This window comes from Protopterus annectens, chromosome 2.part1 (assembly GCF_019279795.1).
Source record: "Protopterus annectens isolate FY-2018-M chromosome 2.part1, PAN1.0, whole genome shotgun sequence".
Lineage (NCBI taxonomy): Eukaryota > Metazoa > Chordata > Ceratodontiformes > Protopteridae > Protopterus > Protopterus annectens.
In genome coordinates, this window is record NC_056729.1 from 561,817,869 (window position 1) to 561,838,046 (window position 20,178).

Below are 20,178 nucleotides of genomic sequence, written 5' to 3' on the forward strand. Positions count from 1 at the left end.
AAGGCCATGGAACGTATCATCATGGAACTCATAAACAAAGACATTGGTAATCTCCAAACTCTGGACCCTACTCAGTTTGGATTTGTAAAAGGCAGATCATGTCTCCTAAACCTGATTGACTTCTTTGAAGCAGTCACCAAAGCCATAGATGATGGTAAAATGGTTCACACAGCTTATCTAGATCTCGCCAAGGCTTTCGACACCATCCCCCACTCTGGAATTATAGATAAGCTCACTAAACTAGGTATAAATCCCTATGTCATAAGATGGGTTGCCAACTGGCTCATGGACAGAACCCACACTGTGAAAGTAGCGGATTCCAAATCCGACATCAGACTAGTGACAAGTGTAGTACCACAGGGTTCAGTCCTGGGTCCTCTCCTGTTTGGTATCTACTTCTCTGAAGTGCAGGCCAACACAGAAGGTCTTTATTAACAAAGTTTGCAGATGACTGCAAACTAGGAGCCATAATCGAAACTCCTAACGATGTGGATAAACTACAAAAGGGCCTCACTGAGACAGATTCCTGGTGTCAAAGCCATGGCCTGAAGCTCAGTGCCAAAAAGTGTATTGTCATCCCCTTTGGTAAAAACTGTGTACCCATGAACTACCACATAGCTGGTAGTCTACTTAATGCCGAAAATGTGATGAGACCTTGGGACACAGGTGGACAGTAGTCTCTCCTTTGATAATCACATCGCCACAGTGGTCAGGAAATCCTTCTACTTGGCTCATCTCATCACAAAAGGATTCTCATCCAGAAAAAAAAAGGTCATTGTTCTCCTCTACTCATCACTCATTAGACCCATTATAGAGTACAACGCCCCTTTTGGTATGTACCTCACAAGACATCTACAACAACTGGAAAGACCACAGAAATACCTCACAAAGAGGATTACTGGCCTCAAACAGATGCCCTATGCAGACAGTCTCAAAAAACTACAGCTTTACTCCATCGCATATCGCCTACTCAGGGGCGATCTCTGCCTAACATACAAAGCTATGTCAAACCCAGAGCTGTTGGACATGCTCCACTTAAAGAAATCCCAATCCCTCCGAGCTACACGCTCTAGGGACCTTAACCTTGTCACCACAATAAACAGAACATGCTGGAGGGATAGATTCCTGTCCCAGAGACTTCCCATACTCTGGGACAGACTACCTATCTATGTCAGACAGAGCTCCTCATTAGCACTCTTCAAGAAAAATCTTGATGATTGGATGGGAAATGGGAAAGTCACCCCGGGGATCACCTCTGTGGCTCTGCTCGACAGGGGTATAGAAAAATAATTTTCTTGGGTGGCGAAAGCCAGGGTACATTTTTTGGCTAGGCTTGTATTGTATCCTAGTACCTACCTATGAACCTATACATTTGCCCATTAGACACGTTTTTTATACATTTTGAATTAAAAATAGCCATGGTTATAATTACTTGCAGAATCACCATCATTGTGATAATTATGTATATATATTTTAGTGGAAGGGATTTGTTTGTGTAATTTTGTTATTTAATTGCTTAAGACGGTCCTTGGGGAGTTGGCGATTTAGGTTCACTCCTTATGGCAGCCTCTATGGATTTTTTGACAGCACCAGGGATATGGGGAAAGGTCTATTTGAAATTATGTGTTTTACAGTGATTGATTGGTTGCATATATGATGAGGAGACAGCGCTATTGGTTAGTCCAATAGCTGTTGTGAACCAATGATGTTTCCACAATTTTGTCGTTTTTATTATTGAAATTTGTGAATTGGAGTACTGCTTGACACTTTGGTTGGTTGATATCTCTGTTTCTCTTCCTATAGGGAATTAGTATTTCAGCTACAATCATTGGTCGTTAGTCAATCAGGATGTTAGAAATGAAAAAAATGATTGGTTATGTTTTCTTTTTAAACGTGAAGTAGTAATTCATTTTATGATCTGATGAAGGCTGAATAGCCGAAAGCGCTCATCTGATGTCATTTTATTTCTTTTGTGTACTTTGAGTTAAATATTCGTTTAGTTAATAAATATTTTATCTTACTGGATTATCTTATTTTAATACCAGAAGCTTAAGAACTGCATTGTCGCCATGGTGGTGTTTAGAAGTCTTTCTCCTGTTGCTATTTTTATAAAGAAATGAGCATTCTGTGCCTTAGCTGCAGGTTAGTAAATGCTTTTCATGTTGTTTGATATGCATAGTTTTTCTGAAGTACTGATTTTGAGTTCTTATTTTTTGTTGAGAGTCTTGATGACAGAGATGTTCTGAAATAAAAATTAAGTTCTGATTGACTGTTATATTATTCTTGATGTTGGTAGAGCACTTAATATGTCAAGGGTGGTGGTAACTTTAGTTGTCTCCATTGTCAGAGGTAATACATGCTTCTTAACATGTTAATCTTTTTTCTGTGCAGGAAAATGATTCACTTGTTCAAAGCAAAAAACCGTCTTCCTAGGTAAGTTAATTTAGGCTCTTTTAATCAACTCTAGTGGACAAACAACCTCTGTAGTTTTTATAATACATTTATGTGTAGTATAAATTAAACTTGTGTATGTTTTTAAAGAAAAAAAAATCCTCAAGTTATGTAGATTGTGCTTAAAAAAAAGTCTACAATTCACCTCTGCAATATTTTAAGTGTAATTACTACAGTTCCACCCAGCATTAACAGGGCAGATTATAAATAATTTGCAGTGTGGGGATGGAGACAAAAGAAGGGAATAATGGTAAATGTTAAGTAGGTAAAAAAACAGCAAAAAGTCAGATAACTAGATCCATAAGTGTCGTATTATGGCAGGAACCTGGCTTAAATACTTGTAGAAACTCCACTTTATTCACCAGATAACAAAAATTAAAACAAATTGGCAACAGGTTTGAGCGCTTTCATCTCTGAAGTGAGACTTCATCAGAAACGAAGTCTCACTTCAGAGATGAAAGCGCTCAAACCTGTTGCCAATTTGTTTTAATTTTTGTTATCTGGTGAATAAAGTGGAGTTTCTACAAGTAAATGTTAAGTAGTCCAAGAACCTCAGGTCATACCTGGTGGTAAAGTACAACTTGCATACAGTACAACTTAGAGTTCATGTAAAAAATGTATCAGATAGACTAGTTTCTAGACAGCTGAACAGCTAGCCAGTGGTTTTAGTCAGTAGCTGAGTGTGCCATAGAGTTGCAGTACTGGAATCAGATAGTCCAGTGTATAATCTTGTTACAGACTGGACCTTGAAAGGGAGTAGATCAGTATTGTGTGTAAAACAGCTTCAGTATGATGAGAAATTGTGTGATCTAAATGTAGCACCTGGATAGCAAAGGTGGGTGATCAGCTGCATTTCTTCACTAGTCCCTTAACACTTTCAGATATCCTTCTATTCTCATGTTGCAGTATTCATAACTGTAAGAAGGTTACTCCCTGCAGCACTGGACATCTGGCCAGTATACCAAAGTCTTAGTAGCAGGGGTACGTGCATCATTTGATGTCAAGAGCCATAAACCGATGTTGGCTTTAAAAGTGACGTCTGCACGTACCAACTTCAGAACTTTTCTGCCACAGTGATCTTCGGACTTCGGATCACCAGCTGCGGGAAGCAGTTTGCTCGTTTGACTCAGCCATCTGCTACAGATAAGTACCCTTGGGGGGGGGGGTGTTATCTATTCCTTAGCCTTTTAGACGTACATGTCAACTAGAAAGGGGAAGTGTGCTTCTGGAAGACAAATTCCATACAAGGACATGCATGATAAGTACTTATTCTGTTTAGGGGAGGCCCACGACCATACGTCTTGTGACCATTTGTAAATCGTTTGTGCCTAAAACACTTCGCAGCTGTCTGGCTGCATTAAAACTTTATCTAGAGAACTAGAGACTCCAGCATCTAGCTTTAGGTATGGAGGGCGAGGAAGGTACTTACGACGAGCCCCCTCAGAAGAAGGCCTAAAAAGTTAGGCCCGACGCCCATGCTGCACCTCAGGAGTCCGGTGAGACTCATGAGGCAGATTTTAGCCCAGGGTCCCATCGGACATCTGTTTCTCAGCTAGAACTGGAAGCTGGTTTGGCAGAAACGCTGAGTATGTCTGCTGAAGTAGATCAGCCATCAGCTCCTGATGGTGAGGGGAAACCACAGCTCATGGCATCGAAGGTGCCTACTCATGCTCTGCCATCCTCCCATATGGCGACTTCCAAATCGACCCATCCTCCAACTCCTCTGAAGAGGAAACGGAAATCAAAACATACAGAACAGCAACCTGCACCTGGATGGTAATTTTTTTCCCATACTCTCTTCAGGGCATTCCAGGCCCTCAAGTTGCAGGTACCTCACTCTTCTCCTGCTCCTCTATAAGAATCAGAGGAAGAATACTCCTCCTCTGAAGATTCCCTTACTTACTGCTCTCAGATTGAATCCTCCAAGGACTTCATTACCCCTGAGGAAGAAGACTTGATCAGTCCTGAATCTCCAGAGGATGAATTTTCTTTTGGAGATACCCTCTCTGTCATGAGAGAACACTTCAAATGACAGGCCTCAGATGTTTCAGAAACAAAAAAGAGGTATTTTGAATTATTGCAAATGGATCAGCCCTCCCCATTTGTAGTCCCTCCATTTCTTCCAGTCATTCAAGATGCATTTTTGGCTGCTTCACAGGCCCTTGACTCTCAGCCCCCAGCTTCCAAACAGGTTCTATAATGTCCCTCAGAATACACAGTACCTGTTCAAGAACCCCCCCCCCCCCGCAGACCCTGCAGTCATAGCAGTCTCAGCAGCTGACAAATATTCTAGACAGCTGCCTTCACCCTCTGTATTCCCCACTGACAAGGACAGCAAGTTTATGGATAGGCTAGGAAAAAAGGTCTATACCTCTTCCACACTTGCCATCAAAGCTCTAAATTATCAAACCCATATAGCCAGGTTTGTTTTGGACACCTTCTAAGGCTTCAGCTCTCATACCTGATGTACCATACTCGCCTGCTAAGACCCAACTTAACTCCCCTACTCTCTACTGCCTCGCAGGTGACTAGGCACTCTAAGTGCAGTTATGATGTGATGAAGGCCTCTTCAAAATCTACAGCTTCAGGCTCAGTCCTGAGGAAGTATTCCTGGGTAAGGCTCCCACCCCTTCCTATGGAGGTACAAACCAAATTGGATGCACCAGTAGATAGTAAGGCACTTTTCGTTGAAGCTTATGCAGAGCTCCTCAAATCCCTACAAGAAAAGAGAAAGGATTTGCAAAATTTAAAAGGTTTACTGGTTTCACCTGTCTCTAGGTACCATAGGAGCTACCATCAAAGAACAACCTTTGTTACGAGACAGTCATCTCATTCTGCTCCACTACAGGCTAAGAGATGGAGGCAACCTAGGAAACATTCCACTTCTAGATCTCCTTCCTCCACTAACACCACTTCCTTTCGGAGGCAGCCTGAACAGGACAGAACCCCTTCACTGTGATTCAAACTCACTACCCCCCCATCCCTACACCTCACCCTCTCCCTACCCCCCCCCCTCCTGATGGAAGATCACTTCAGAGCCCTGGGTCCTCTCCATCATTCAAAAAGGTTACTTTATGACTTGGACACTACCCCCCTTCCAGGGCATACCCCAACCCTCTCCAAGCCAGCTTCATCTTTTTCCTTCTATGCTGGATCAACTACAGGCTCAGGGCACCATAGAAAGGGTACCACCATAGCAGAATAAACAAGGAATTTCACTCAAGGATGTTTTTGGTCCCAAGAAAAGGTGGTCCTTGAAGACTAATTCTGGACTTGTCCATACTTAACCTTTTTCTCAAGGTTCAGACCTTCAAAATGGTCACCTTGCATCTGCTTTTAACCCTTATTCCCCACCAGGCCTTTATGGTATCCCAGGATTTGAAGGATGCCTACCTGTACATTCCCATTCACCCCTACTACTGGAAATTCGTACGCTTATCATTAGGTTCTTTGCACTTTCAACTTTTCTGCATTACCTTTTGGGCTTTCCACAGCTCCCTGGGTGTTCACAAAGTGTCTAGCTCTGGTGATTGCTGACTGTAGAACACAGGGTATTCAAATATACCCATACCTAGACAACCTGCTAATACTTCACCAGGACCGTCATACCCTTTACCATCACCTACACCTGGTGACCAAAACATTGTTAGACTTGGGGGTTCACTGAACCTGGAGAAGTGCCACCTGACCCCCTACACAAGACATAGTCGTCTTAGGGTGCAGGATAAGAACCAACAAGATGGCAGCCTTTATTCCCTGCCAGAATATAAAAGACCTCACCCATTACCTCAGAAATCTTCTCACTCTTCAAACATTATCAGTCAGAGAATTCCTGAGAGCCCTGAACCACATGGCATCCTTGATACCTATGTTTCATCTGGTAAGGCTACATATGAGAAAGTTCCAGTGGCTACTGAAGACTTGTTGGAACCAACATTCTCACCCTCTGGATATCTCTCTCCATTTCCTACAATGCCTGAAAAAAGAACTGGAATGGTGGATTGCAGCCGTCAATCTCAACCAGGGCACCTCCACCCTTACAGCAAATCTTCACAGATGCTTCAGGCCCGGGTTGGGGGGTAGTTCTACAGTACCACCACAGACTAGGCAAGGTGCAGGGAGAGTTGTCTCCACTCAGGCAAAGGGACCACATCAGTATCAGAGATGAGGGCCCTTTACCTAGCATTACAGATTTTCCAACAAGTCCTCCTACCAGGCATCTTGAAAATAGTCACAGACAATATGACTGTCTTGTGGTACATAAACAAGCAGGGGGGACAAGGTCTTACTGTCTTTTTTCAGCCTAGCCATACAGATTTGGACCCTAGCACCAACACTCCATATCCACCTGCAAGCAGTGTACAGTCCCTCAGCAGATAATACAATGTCAGATACTCTCAGCAGAACCTCTGGACCGTCTCATGAATGGATGTTTTACAGAGAGTTGTTCCCGGATCTTGTACATAAATGGAGTATTCTTCAGGCAGATCTGTTTGACTCCTCCCAGAGCAGGCAGAGGCCTGTGTTTTGTACAAGGGATCCACATCCCCAGGTTTCGAAAGTGGTGGCCTTCTCTTTCTCTTGGGCGGGTATCTATCTTTATGCCTTTCCGCCCTGCACACTGAATCGGAAGGTCCTTCTGAAGATCCAGAGGGACAAACCAAAAATCCTGCTGGTGACTCCTTTTTCGCCAAGACAGCATTGATTTCCCCTTCTTCACCTTTTAGCCAAGGGCAATCACCACAGGTTACCCCACTGTTTCGACCTAGTCATACAAGACAGGGGTCCCTAATACACCCTCAGGTGATCAATCTCAGACTCAGTTTGTGGGTGATAGGGTTCTGATCTCCTTCAGACACCTATACTCAGAGGACATACTCAATGTCCTGAAGGAGGCCAGGAAAACTACTACCAGGAGAAATTATGTGGCAAAATGGAAAAGATTCTCCAGGTGGTGTCAAAAGAAAAACCCAGGACCCTTTGCTCATTCCTGTACCCATGGTCCTTTCTTACTTGTGTGAGCTTCTACATTCAGGACTGGTGTACTATTCTGTAAAGATCCACTTGTCTGCCATTTCCGCTTGTCTTCCGTTGGTACCTCCTTTGGCATCCAAGTTAGAGGTTAAGCTCTTTTTGAAAAGGGTTCTTCACATCAGACCCCCTTGTAAGCCAATTCCTCCTACATGGGACTTACATTTTGTCCATGAAAAACTCACCTTACCTCCATTTGAGCCAGCTCACTCAACATCACTAAAGCTATGTACCTGGAAAACAGTACTGCTGGTGGCCCTCACATCCATCAGGCGGGTATTAGAAATTCAAGCCCTGATGGCCATCCCTCCTTACCTCATCTTCCATAAAAACAGCATCTCACTCAGGACTAACCCTTCCTCCATGCCTAAGGTAGTTAATGAGCTGTCCTTGAATCAGACCATTAACCTTCCTACCTTCTTCCCTCAACCTCAGAATTCCTCTGAAAGAACTCTACATTTGTTAGATGTCCACAGACAACTTTGATAATACCTGGACAAAACCAAACCCATTATAATGTCTCACCAGCTGTTTGTCTCCTTTCATCCAAGGGCCTTGGGGAAGACTGTCTCAAAACAGACTTTATCTTCGTGGATTTCAAAGGCCATCTCTGCATGTTACTCCCTTCATGGGAAAGTTCTAACTGAAAATGTGAGAGCTCATTCCACCAGGGCAGCTGCTTTTTCAGAGGGGTAGACTACGCTTCCATCCTAGAAGTGGCTACCTGGTCATAAGTCCATACTTTTACCAGGCATTATAAACTAGATTTGGTTTCTTGAGCCAGAATTGGATTTGATAGCTCTATCCTACATAGTCTCATAGACCAGGGACCTCATCCTTCCTCTCAGGCTCATACCTAAAAGCTTTGGTACTCGTCCTACAGTTATGAATACTGCAACATGAGAATAGAAGGACATAGAATAGCTATGTACGAACTTGCCACAACCTTAGATGTCCTTCTCTTCCATGTTGCAGTATTCAGTCCCCCCTCCTACCCCCTGTTTACTTGTTGGTCTACCTGATGAGACATCTCTGTCTGTCTGTCTCTCTCTCTCTCTTCATGAATAAAACCTCATCAGCAGGCACATGCCTCCATGAGGCACCCTCTAGCCTGGTCTCACATGTGGGTCTGAAAAGCTTTCCCCTTTTCCTCTTCTTTGCTTACCAGGGGTACTATTGTATGTGGCAGTCTGTTCTGAAGTGGGTATGTGCAGATGTCACTTTTATGGTCAACGCTGGTTTATGACTCTGATATCAAACATTGCATGCACCCCTGCTCCTAGGAGTTTGGTATACTGGCCGGATGTCCTGTGCTGCAGGCAGCAACCTCCCTACAGTTATGAATACTGCAACATGGAAGAGAAGGACGTCTAAGGTTATGGTAAATTCTTACACAACTATTCTTTACTGACAGAGAAACTGTCCTACTAGGTTCATAGGTAATTGGCCCTAGGGCCTATATAAGCCTAGCCAAAAGGTACCCTGGCTTTCGCCACCCAGGAAAATTATTTTCCTGTACCACTGTTGAGCAGAGCCACAGAAGTGATCCCCGAGGTGAATTTCCTATCTCCCATCCAATCATCGAGATTTTTCTTGGAGTGCTAATGAGGAGCTTTGTTTGATATAGATAGGTAGTTTGTTCCAGAGTATGGGAAGTCTCTAGGACAGGAATCTATCCCTCCAGCATGTTCTGTTTATTGTGGTGGCAAGGTTTAGGTCCCTAGAGCGTGTAGCTCGTAGGGATTGGGATTTCTTTAAGTGGAGCATGTCTAAAAGCTCGGGGTTTGACATAACTTTGTGTTAGGCAGAGATCGCCTCTGAGTAGGTGATATGCGATGGGGTAAAGCTGCGTTTTTTTGAGATGGTCTGCGTAGGGCATCTGTTTGAGGCCGGTAATCCTCTTTGTGAGGTATTTCTGCGGCCTTTCCAGTTGTTGTAGATGTCTTGTGAGGTACATACCAAAAGGGGCATTGTACTCTATAATGGGTCTAATGAGTGACTAGTAGAGGGGAACAATGACCCCTTTTTTCCTAGATGAGAAACCTTTTGTGATAAGGTGTTCTACGTAGAAGGATTTCCTGACTACTGTGGCGATGTAATTATCTAAGGAGAGAGACTACTGTCCACCTGTGTCCCAAGGTCTCTTATCACACTTTAGGTGTTAAGTAGACTACCGCCTATGTGGTAGTTCATGGGTGCAGAGTTTTTACTACCTTTTAATATAGTAATTTCCAGCTCATGTTTTGGAATCCTCTCAAGGTAACTTTTTATTTATTTATTTTAATTATTAAGCCTTCTTTGCTATCTTTTCTGCCTGAAACTACTTATCTAGAACCTTAACCTTATATTTTCTGTGTAGTATTCCCCTGGCTTTCCTTTTTATTTCTTTGACTGATTCCTTCCTAGCCCTTTTAAATATTGTATTATAATGCTTTTTGTTTTAAAATTGTTAAATGCATATCACTAAAACTAATTTGAGCATTTCATTTTACTGTGTAATATATTTGTACATTTGTCACAATTGTGCATTTCTGTATGTTCACTGTTATGTAAATTTACAGTGCCTTTTTGGTTTGGGTTATGCTGAAGAATGTCCTCAGACCAGTTTACTTCTCCAATTAACAAATTATAAGAAGACTGCAAATGTACTAGTGCTGTCAATCATCAATTGAGTACATGTTTAAGACTTCTGGCAACAAAGCTGCTCGCAAAAAGAGCCATTCAACCAGTGCCAGCAGACCAAATAGGATCCGTAACCTACTCCAAATTCTTTTTGGTTCCAAAGAAAACAGGGGACTGGAGACCCATTTTGGATCTCAGCAACTTGAACAAGTTTATCAAGAAAACAAAGTTCCGGATGGTCATGCTGCAGTCCATTCTTCCCCTTTTGGGGCGGGACAGCTGGATGTGCTCTATAGATCTCCAGGATGCGTACTATCACATCAAGTTGAATCGACGCTCCAGGAGATTTCTCCGCTTCAGGCTGGGAACCAGTCATTTTCAATTCAGAGCCCTGCCCTTTGGTCTCACTGCAGCCCCCCGAGTGTTTACCAAATGCATGGCAGTGGTAGCCTCTCATCTGAGACGTCAAGGATTCCAGGTGTTTCCTTATTTAGACGACTGGCTCCTTACAGCCCCCACCAAGCATCTTTTACTCCTCGCCAGAGACTACACCTTTCGCACATGTCAGGCACTAGGCATTTCAATAAACTACGAAAAGTCTGTCTTGTCGCCTTGTCGTGTTATTACTTTCATAGGCGCAAATCTAGACACAGTCAAGATAGCAGACATACACAAACAGGTCTTCCTTCTTTTGCAGAACAACAAAGTCAAAGCCAGACGGATCCTGAAAGTCTTGGGGATTATGGCGGCGGCCATCCCTCTCCTACCATTAGCTCGCTTCCACATGAGGATTTTGCAATGGATGCTCTTCACACAATGGTCTTACCAAAGCCTCCCAATGTCCCATCCTATTCGGATAACTCAATCGTGCAAGAGTCATCTCTCTTGGTGGATCACATCTCCTCAGCTCCTCCTATGGAGACCTTTCATCCCTCCCACTCTGGTTGCTACAGTGACAACGGACGCCTCCCTGATCAGGTGGGGGGGGGCATTTCCAGGGCAGGACAGTCCAGGGCATGTGGCAACCGTTCGAGTGCCACTTGCACATAAACGTCCTAGAGATGAGAGCAGTGCTTGTAGCGTTGCAAGCCCTACAAGACTCTCTTCCCAAGGGAACTATAGCAATCCAAACAGACAACATGTCTGTAGTGTGGTACATCAGCAAACAAGGCGGAACCAGATCTTACCCCCTATGTCGAGAGGCACTCAAACTATGGCAGTGGGCGATTTCTTCTCAGCGATTTCTGTTAGCAACGCACATCCCCGGGAAGTCCAATGTGATTGCAGACAAATTGAGCAGAGCTATTCTCATGCCTCACGAGTGGTCTCTGAACAATTCAGTGTTGGAGAAAGTTTTTCGAAAGTGGAGCAAGCCTTGCTGTGACCTTTTTGCTACTCCCCAAAACAGCAAGTGCAACGATTTTTTCACCCTCTTTCCCCAACCAGGCCATCCCAGCAGAGACGCTCTAGTACACGTTTGGCCCCGGGGACTTCTGTATGCCTTTCCTCCCTTCCCACTGATATCCCAGCTGATACAGAAAGCCATCGCTCAGGAAGCTTCTATGATCCTCATTGGCCCTTACTGGCCTCGACAAATTTGGTTCCCCTTTCTCCACCGTTATCTGTTGGAACAACCTTGGCATCTGAACCCAGTTCCAGACCTCTTGACCCATCAGTCGGGTCAGTTGCACCACTCCATTCCCTCTCTGAACCTCACGGCTTGGTTCCTCCAATTCCGACCTTAGCCAGGCTTCCTTTGATATCTCACTCAGTTATTGATATCTTGATTGCCTCTCATAAATCTTCCACTCGGAAGATTTATCATAGCAAGTGGAAACGTTTTTCCTATTGGGCGCAGTCAAAGAATATAGATCCTTTCACTGCTTCTATTCAAACAGTTCTAGAATTTCTAGCCGAACTTTTCCATGCAGGTTCGTCCCCATCTACCATTAGAGTTCAATTGGCTGCAATTTTGAACTTTCATGTTGGAGTCTCACAGTCCTCTATTATGTCTCACAAACTCTGCAAGGCCTTTTTAAAGGGAGTCTTTCTACTCAAACCACCCATCAGAGATCCTCCTCCTCAATGGGATCTCAATTTGGTTCTGGCATCCTTAATTCTTCCCCCCTTTGAACCTGCGGCTTCATGTTCAGTAAAATTACTTTTGTGGAAGACACTCTTTTTAGTAGCTATCACCTCAGCTAGAAGAGTCTCTGAACTTTATGCTCTGTGTAGTCGACCCCCTTATCTAGTATTTCATAAAGACAGGGTGTCCTTGCGTACTAACCCGTCTTTTTTGCCCAAAGTAGCTTCATTGCCAAATTTGAATCAAACCATTGAGCTTCCTGTTTTCTTCCCAAATTATTCTAATAGGTCAGAGCAAAAGTTACACTGTTTAGATATTCATCGCCAACTTAGGTACTATTTAGACAGGACCAAGCAATTCAGGAAATCTGACCAACTGTTTGTTTCTTATGCAGAAGGTAGAATGGGCCTTCCAGTCTCTAAAGTCTCTCTCTCTAGATGGCTTACTTCGTTGATTACCCTAGTGTATGAGATAAGACATCAACGATTGCCATCCAAACCCAGGGCTCATTCAACTAGAGCTTTAGCCACTTCGGTAGCTTTCCAAGATAGGCTGCCTATTGATTCGATTTGTTCTGGAGCTACTTGGGCTTCTCCCCATACCTTCATTTCTCATTATAAGTTGGACTTGGCCTCTAGAGACCGAGCCAACTTTGGTTCCACTGTACTCAAGAGTCTGTTCCGATAGGCCACCCGGGACAAGGTGCTAGGGACGCGGTCCCATCCAGCAAGAATGAAGGCAAGATTGACAACTTAACATTTAGAAGTTATGTACCTACCATAACGTTCCATGTTAGTTGTCTTCTTCTCGCCTTCTTTCTTGCATCCCACCCTCCTTCCCCCTAGCCAGGACAGACCTAGAAGAGTATTTTTTTTTGTTCCTTATGGAATTTTATTGCTGGCCTTAGCTTTCAAATGAGATCTGAGGAGTTACCGCCTAGCATTGTGGGATATAGGGGAGCCTCGAGCCGATGGAACTAGCTCTCGAGCTTTTAGAGTGGCCGAGTCGGAGCTGAGGATCGGCTCCGAACCCATCCAGCAAGAAAGAAGGCGAGAAGAAGACAACTAACATGGAACGTTATGGTAGGTACATAACTTCTAATTTTATCTTCATAAAACCAAACCCTTTAGGAGGTCGTACCTGCTGTTTGTCTCCTTCCACCCCAGGGCCTTGGGGAAAGCTGTGAGCAAACGGACCATTTTGGCCTGGATCTCCTGGGCCATTTCCTTCTGCTACTTACACCATGGTAAGATCTTGCAGGGCAATGTCAAGGCCCACTCCACCAGAGCAATGGCCTCTTCTGGAGCCTTCTTTAAAGGGTTAGACATCAATTCCATACTTAAGGCAGCTTCTTGGTCCTCAGTCTACACCTTCACCCAAACACTACAAACTGAACCGTATCTCCAGAGCAGGGTTTTCCAGGGCTATCCTGCACGGATTCCTGGAAACATCATCTAGGCCACCTCCCAATTCTAAGTGAGCTTTTGCACTCGCCCACAGCTAGAATACTGCAACATGGAATAGAAGGACATTGGAAAGTTGTGTAAAATCTTACCATAACCATAGATGTTATCCTCTTCCATGTTGCAGTATTCATTCCCACCTACCTTCCCCACTTGTATGATGGCACTTGCTCTCTGGGTGATATTGGACAGGCTATGCCCATATAGGACTGGCTCCGACTGGGGCTTTTACTGTGTTCAGAGGGATAGTGTTTGCAGATGTCACTTTTATGGCCCATGTTCCTGCAGCCATGTCAGATGCCCGATGCAACTAGAGGGACTTGAAAATCTTTGGAAACCTAGATGGACAAACTGGAGAGGAAAAAGGGTAAACCCACAAGTAGAATACTGCAACATGGAAAAGGACATCTATGGTTATGGTAAGATTTTATACAGCTTTCCTTTCCAGTGATGGCTAGATGCTTTCATCCCCAGTCCAAAAGATTCTGATTTTCTTCCACAAAAATATCTCATAGAAAAATCTACAAGAGCAAATGGAAAAAAATTGGATTTCCTACTTTTCCTCTTCCAAAATGGGGCCAGCTATTCTAGTGTAAAAGTTCAATTGGCAGCTATTTCAAATGTTCACATTGGAGAGAACTCTTCCTCTTTAGCTTTGTCAAAACTATGCGTGGCTTTTCTCAGAGGTACATTTCTGCTTCGTCCCCCAATCAAAGATCTAATTCCTCCTTGGCACCTAGCTTTAATTTTGCAGGCATTAGTTATTCCTCCTTTTGAACTTGCAGCAAAGGTAGAAATCCATCCTTTTTGCCCAAGGTTGCTACAAAAATAATTTCAGTCAGTCTATTAACCTACTGGTTTTCTTTCCATATTTTCAAAAGAAGGGAGAATACACTCTGCATCTCCTTGACATTCATAAGCAGTTGCATTTTTTTTTTTATCTGAACAGGGCAAAATCTTTCGGGAAATCTAATCAACTTGTTCATATCTTTCTCAGATGTTAGAAAAGGGGCACACTGGCTAAATGGCTAAGAGATTGCATTTCCTTTATTTATTCTTTGAAAGGTATTCCTTTACCTAGATGTCTCAAAGCTCATTCTGTGAGATTGACATCTCAAGCTTTCTGCTCAAGAGTCTCAATTGTTGGACTTCCAGGATGGCTGCACATTGAGTAACAGCTTAATTCTAGCTCTCCTTGTGTGAAAATAGAAACTCAGCAGAGAAGGCCAGTAGACTTGTGTTTATGGGTTAATTTCAGTAACTGGTTAGTAAGTGTACTGCCTGCAAAAAAAGAAATCCCTGGTATCTCTTGAAGTCTCAGAAGAACCCAGTATACAACCTATACTGGGTCCAAAACAAACCAAGCAGAAACTTTGCAGTGTGGGGGATGTGATGTTCACTTCCTAAATAATATACACTTCACGTAATAAAAAAATGAACTGTAAAATATAACGGTGAAATATGTGCTACAAAATAATGAAGTAGAAAATAGTAGGCAGTCCACAAGGGAGTTAAAAATGGAATGTCATTTATTGAAAGGCACAAACAAGCGATCATAGTTGAGTATAACGAAAAGCATCAAAAACATTCCTTATTTATGTATAACTAGGTTGTTTGGAGCAAAGAACAATTTTTTTAGTGAATTAAGTGGATAACTTAATTTAGGAAGTGAGTATCACACCGTCTACACTGCATAGTTTCTTCTAAGTGTACTGCTTGGATGACCAGAAGAAAGAAATACAGAGGACCTGGAAAAAAATCTGTTACAAAAGGTGAGGAAGAAACACTGACTGGGGTAAGTTTTGCAGCTGTTCAGCAAAAAGCAGTGCAACCTCCCAACATTAATTCCAGTCGCCTACAGGAAGATACAAGACAACTCCACACAGACCTGGTTAAAATAAAAAAAACACTGATGTAGTATATCAACATAAACAACAAATGGCTGGAAAAGAATGGAAGATGCTTTTAACAAATATTCAGATAAGGTGATAAAGCTGCAAAAATCAGGCTGGAATGAAGAAAAGACTGGCTGAATGTCAGACTGCTCAGGAAGAGATGTTTAAATAATAATAGAATTAGAGGACAGAGCATGCAGGGAAAACCTGAGATTTTCAGCTGTACCAGAGAAGCTGGAAGGAACAGACTGCATTCATTTTATGAAAGCACAAGTAAACTACTGGACTGGACCTAGTATACCACTGCAGGAATTATTAATTGAAAGGGCACATCGTGTGTACGCTCCAAACCTGGCTATAAGAAAACAACTTACACCTTTAATAAGAAAGGTGCAATCCTACCAGCAGAAGGTGGTGTGTTTTGACAAAAAAAGACCACAGATGGACTAGATCTGTGTATGTTTTACCAAAAAAATGTTGGAGTGAAGGAAGTGTGCACGAGAGTTGACTAGAACTGAGGGTACTTCAGAAGTGAGGCAGGAGTTGGGAGATGGAGGTGAACAATAATAAAAGCAGTAACTTAATGTGGCATTACAATACACTAATTATATGTGCAGTATGTTGTGTTGAATAATTTTCTTTGCGTGCTTTAAAGTAAAGTTTTCTCAGTTATTTTTAAGTGTAAAAGGGACTGTAAACATGTGTGCTGCTGTTTTTTTTCTTTTTCCTTCCTTGTTCAGTTTTATGAAATGTAGGCAATGCACTGAAAAAAGCCTGGTTAAAAGAGTGTTTTGAAAAAAAACTTAATGTGCTTTTTCTCGTTCGTGCATCAGGAAATGACTGGATTAAGGACCTAAGATCGATTTAGTAACACGTTTTAGGCAAGTAAATGAAAAAGAATATTGTATATTGTGAGGCTTTTTTCTAGCAAATGCATGCATGCTCAGTAGCAACTCTGCAGCTGGTCTTGATGTTTCCATGGAAACAATCTGGTAAAGAGAAACTGGCTGCCCGGTTTTCGTGTCTCCATGGAGACAGTCTGATAGAGAAACTGGTTACAGCCTGATGGAGAGTGATTGATTGAAGAAAAAAACCTGAAAAGAAATTGGCTTGTCTAGGACATAATGTCCTCTCTGAAAGCATTCTGGGGGTTTCTCAGCTGGGAGACCTATAAAGAATAGACAAAATCAATTAGCACTTAGTAGAAGCACAGGTTGCACCATGTGTCTTAGCATGCTTAACCTTTCTTTTAGGTTAACTCAAGTTTGTGGGTGTGGCTGTCAGTTTGGGACTTTAATTCCTATTAGAAGGGTAAAAACTTCAGTATTTGAAAATGTACATATTTTTGTGTTAATAGGTTTTAGGGGGTATAAGTGGGGGGGGGGTTGTTTTTTTGAGGGCTTTCAATAAAATAAAACTTTTTGTAAGATGTAACATATGCTGAAATGGATATGATAAGAAACAACTGTACAACAGTTCAGTCGGTCAAACGGTGTATGCATGTAATACAAAAGCTGGAATTGGACATTTAACAAAAAGGTGTTGTACATAAAAAGTGGGAATAATTTTTAATGCAATGACCCTTTCTGTAATGCCTTTAAATGTCAACGGTCTCACAGATAAATAGAAAAAAGAAAGAACTGAACATGTGAATCTGATAAAGGTTTTCAGGATGGTTATTCAGTGGAACACCTGGGGCAGAGGAAAATAGGAGTACCTAAATTTAATCGCAAGTGGAGTTCCAACAGTGATAGAAGAGGATAAAAAAGATAATGGCAGATTTGTAGTGCTAAAGAGCTACTTGCAAGGGAGGAGGTTTACACTGTCATGTATGTATATTCTACCTAAAACTGCTATAATGGAGCTTAAGAAAATTCTGGGAGAAATCAGTTTTCAGCAAGGAATATTACTTGTAGGTGGGGACTGGAATGTGATTTGCAGTAGTGAAGATGCGTCTGGTGGGCCCAGGAGGGAAGGTATAACAAAGGAGGGCAGATTTTGAAGAAGTTTATGCAAATATTTAGCATGAAAGATGCTACTTCAGTAATAGGATTTTGGAATTAATTTACATATTTTCCCCAAGATATAAAAACTGGGCTAGGCTAGACAGACTTTACATTTCACAGGGGTGATAGGCACCCAATAACTATTTTAGATAATGTGCCAGTAATAACTAAAACAAAAACACAGGGTAATGAAATAAAAATTAGACATTGGCACTTTCCCATCTATCTGTTGGACAGAGGAATTTAAGAAATTGGGTAGTGGAGATTATTCAGGAGCTTTTAAAGAGGACAGAAATTTATTCTGAAAATATAGCTAGGGATTGGGATAAAATTAAGGTGGAGTTTAAAAATAGGGTGGAAATAAAAGAAAGGGAGCTATGGTTAAGTAACAAGAATTATTTTAGAGGAACTGACAAAAGTTGAAGCATTACAGATTCTCACAGAACAAGAAGAGGATCAACTGCAGAATGCTAAGCTGAAAATAAGAGATTACCTTGATAATATGCACAAATTGAGTAACATTGCTGTTAAGCATCTGTTTTTGATAACAGCTGGGGCAGAAAAACTTTTAGAACAATGACTCCGGCAACAGAAAGTAGAATGGGTTGTCACCAAGCTTAGGGAGCCTATAACAGGGAAGGTAACAAGATCCTATAGAGGTATTAGAAATATTTAGGAAATTAGTAAACCACATAAAAAGCACACTTAGGAGGAACGACCCATAGAGTCCAAAACACAATTTGTCACCAAAATAAAAAACTCAGAAGGCTTAACATTTTCACCGCGTTTTCGTCTTACAAAAAACTTCAGCACATTAGAGCATATCATGATACCAAGCCATATTTATATAGTTAAACCACCTCAATCAATCAATCAGAATAAAAGCAAAGCACAAAGGGCTAACACAGTTGACATGAAATCATCCATACAACAAATACAAAACAGTATAAAAAATATATAAATTCCTTAAAATATCTTCATGTACACAATAACCAAATAGTGTCGATGTAAAAAAAAGTCTCATAATAATACATGTATAAAAACATAAAAGTGAAATGTAAACTATTAGGATATTTGTTTTGCTGCACAGTTCCTTAATCATTTACAACACTACCATCAAGCGGCTATATAACAAGTGTTAAAGTTTAGCTGCCCCTAACTTTAGAACTGGTGCCAGGGAGACAGTATCATCTAAACCAGGGAACCTATTAGCTTCAAAAAGAATCTGCCAGTATAGTTCCCTGTATTCTAATCTGATCGCCCAAGGTCCACCTCTAATGTCCAAGTCCATTATTTCAATGACGAAAAAATAAAACTTTACTCCTACGCATGTCAAAGTATGCTTATATAATGGATTGGTTGATTTATTTTTCTTAACATATCTGTGCTCATAAATCCTCAACTTAAACTTCCTTTCAGTTTTCCCCAAATAAAATGCTTGACTGCACAAAGTAATGTAAACCACTCTACTAATGTTACAATTTGTGTAATCCTTACTTCATAAGGACACTGTGAATAACAACTACATTTGTAAGTATCCTTTTTCTCTTGTTTTGTACCATTATGTTCAACCCTTTTGTTCTCCAAGACATTTTTAATGTTCAAATCTTTACGATAGGTCCATTTCAAAGTTCTGTCAAAAATAACATTCAGGTCAGAAATACTACAGAATTTTGCCCATTCCTTTTCAGTTATATTTCTGACCACTCCTGAATCACCTTCATAGGTGATAACCAAAGCCCCTTTGTGTATATTGTCCCCCTTACTTTCTATTAGTGTTATATTGATCTGTGTTTCCTTCACCATTTCCCAATATGGGTGCAAATTTGGTGGTTCTCCCTTCTAACACCTCATCATAAACTTGCATCAATAAACTCTCGGGGAACCAACTTACCTTAAACATGCCAATTAACAACTGACACTCGGTCTTCTAATCATCCTCATCAGAAATCATTCTACTCATTCGAACAAATTGGCCCTTCACTAGGCCCCTTTTCTGATAAAATGGATGAGCACTTCTGTAATGTAGATATGAATTTGAAAAGGTGTTTTTTCTGAACACCTTAGACATAAACCTACCATTATCTTTTGAAATGTTACCATCTAAGTAGTTCATTTCATTATGTTTTATTTCATAAGTGAATTGGGAAACTAGCAGAATTAAACAGTTAAAAAAAAAAAAAACTCTAAACATTTTTCTTCAGTGTCTGTCCAAAATAAGCAGATGTCCAAAAAACATCTGTAAAGACTCCAACAATCCTTATATTCTGAGTTAAATGTAAATTTTTGCACCCAGTGTGACAAAATATTTGCATACATGGGAGCACAATTGGCTGCCATAGCAACACCGTTGAGTTGTTGAAAAAATTCACCCTCTAAGAAAACAAAATTATTTCTTAATACTATGCCCATTAAAACTAAACACGTATGAAACTCATTAAAAGATAACCCATCATAACTACTTAAAATCTCCTCAAACTATGCAACTCCTTGCTTGTGTAGTATAGAGGTAAATAAATTAATAACATCTACAGTAATAAATCAAATTTTTGTTATTTACATTACTATTCACACTTTTTAGTAGATCCCAAGAATCTTTAAAGCTGTTCATAGCTGCCATAGAG

At 41.4% G+C, this 20,178-nt stretch overlaps 1 protein-coding gene across 1 annotated transcript in view; it reads left to right on the forward strand.

Annotated features, from left to right (window-relative positions):
• The window catches only part of PTCD3 (pentatricopeptide repeat domain 3), a 1,733,015-nt gene that overhangs the window by 1,469,407 nt on the left and 243,430 nt on the right, over nt 1–20,178 (forward strand). Inside the window, exon 20 of the mRNA XM_044063464.1 lies at nt 2,392–2,433. Within this exon, the coding sequence (XP_043919399.1) occupies nt 2,392–2,433 (42 nt within the window). The remainder of the gene's footprint in view (nt 1–2,391; nt 2,434–20,178) is intronic.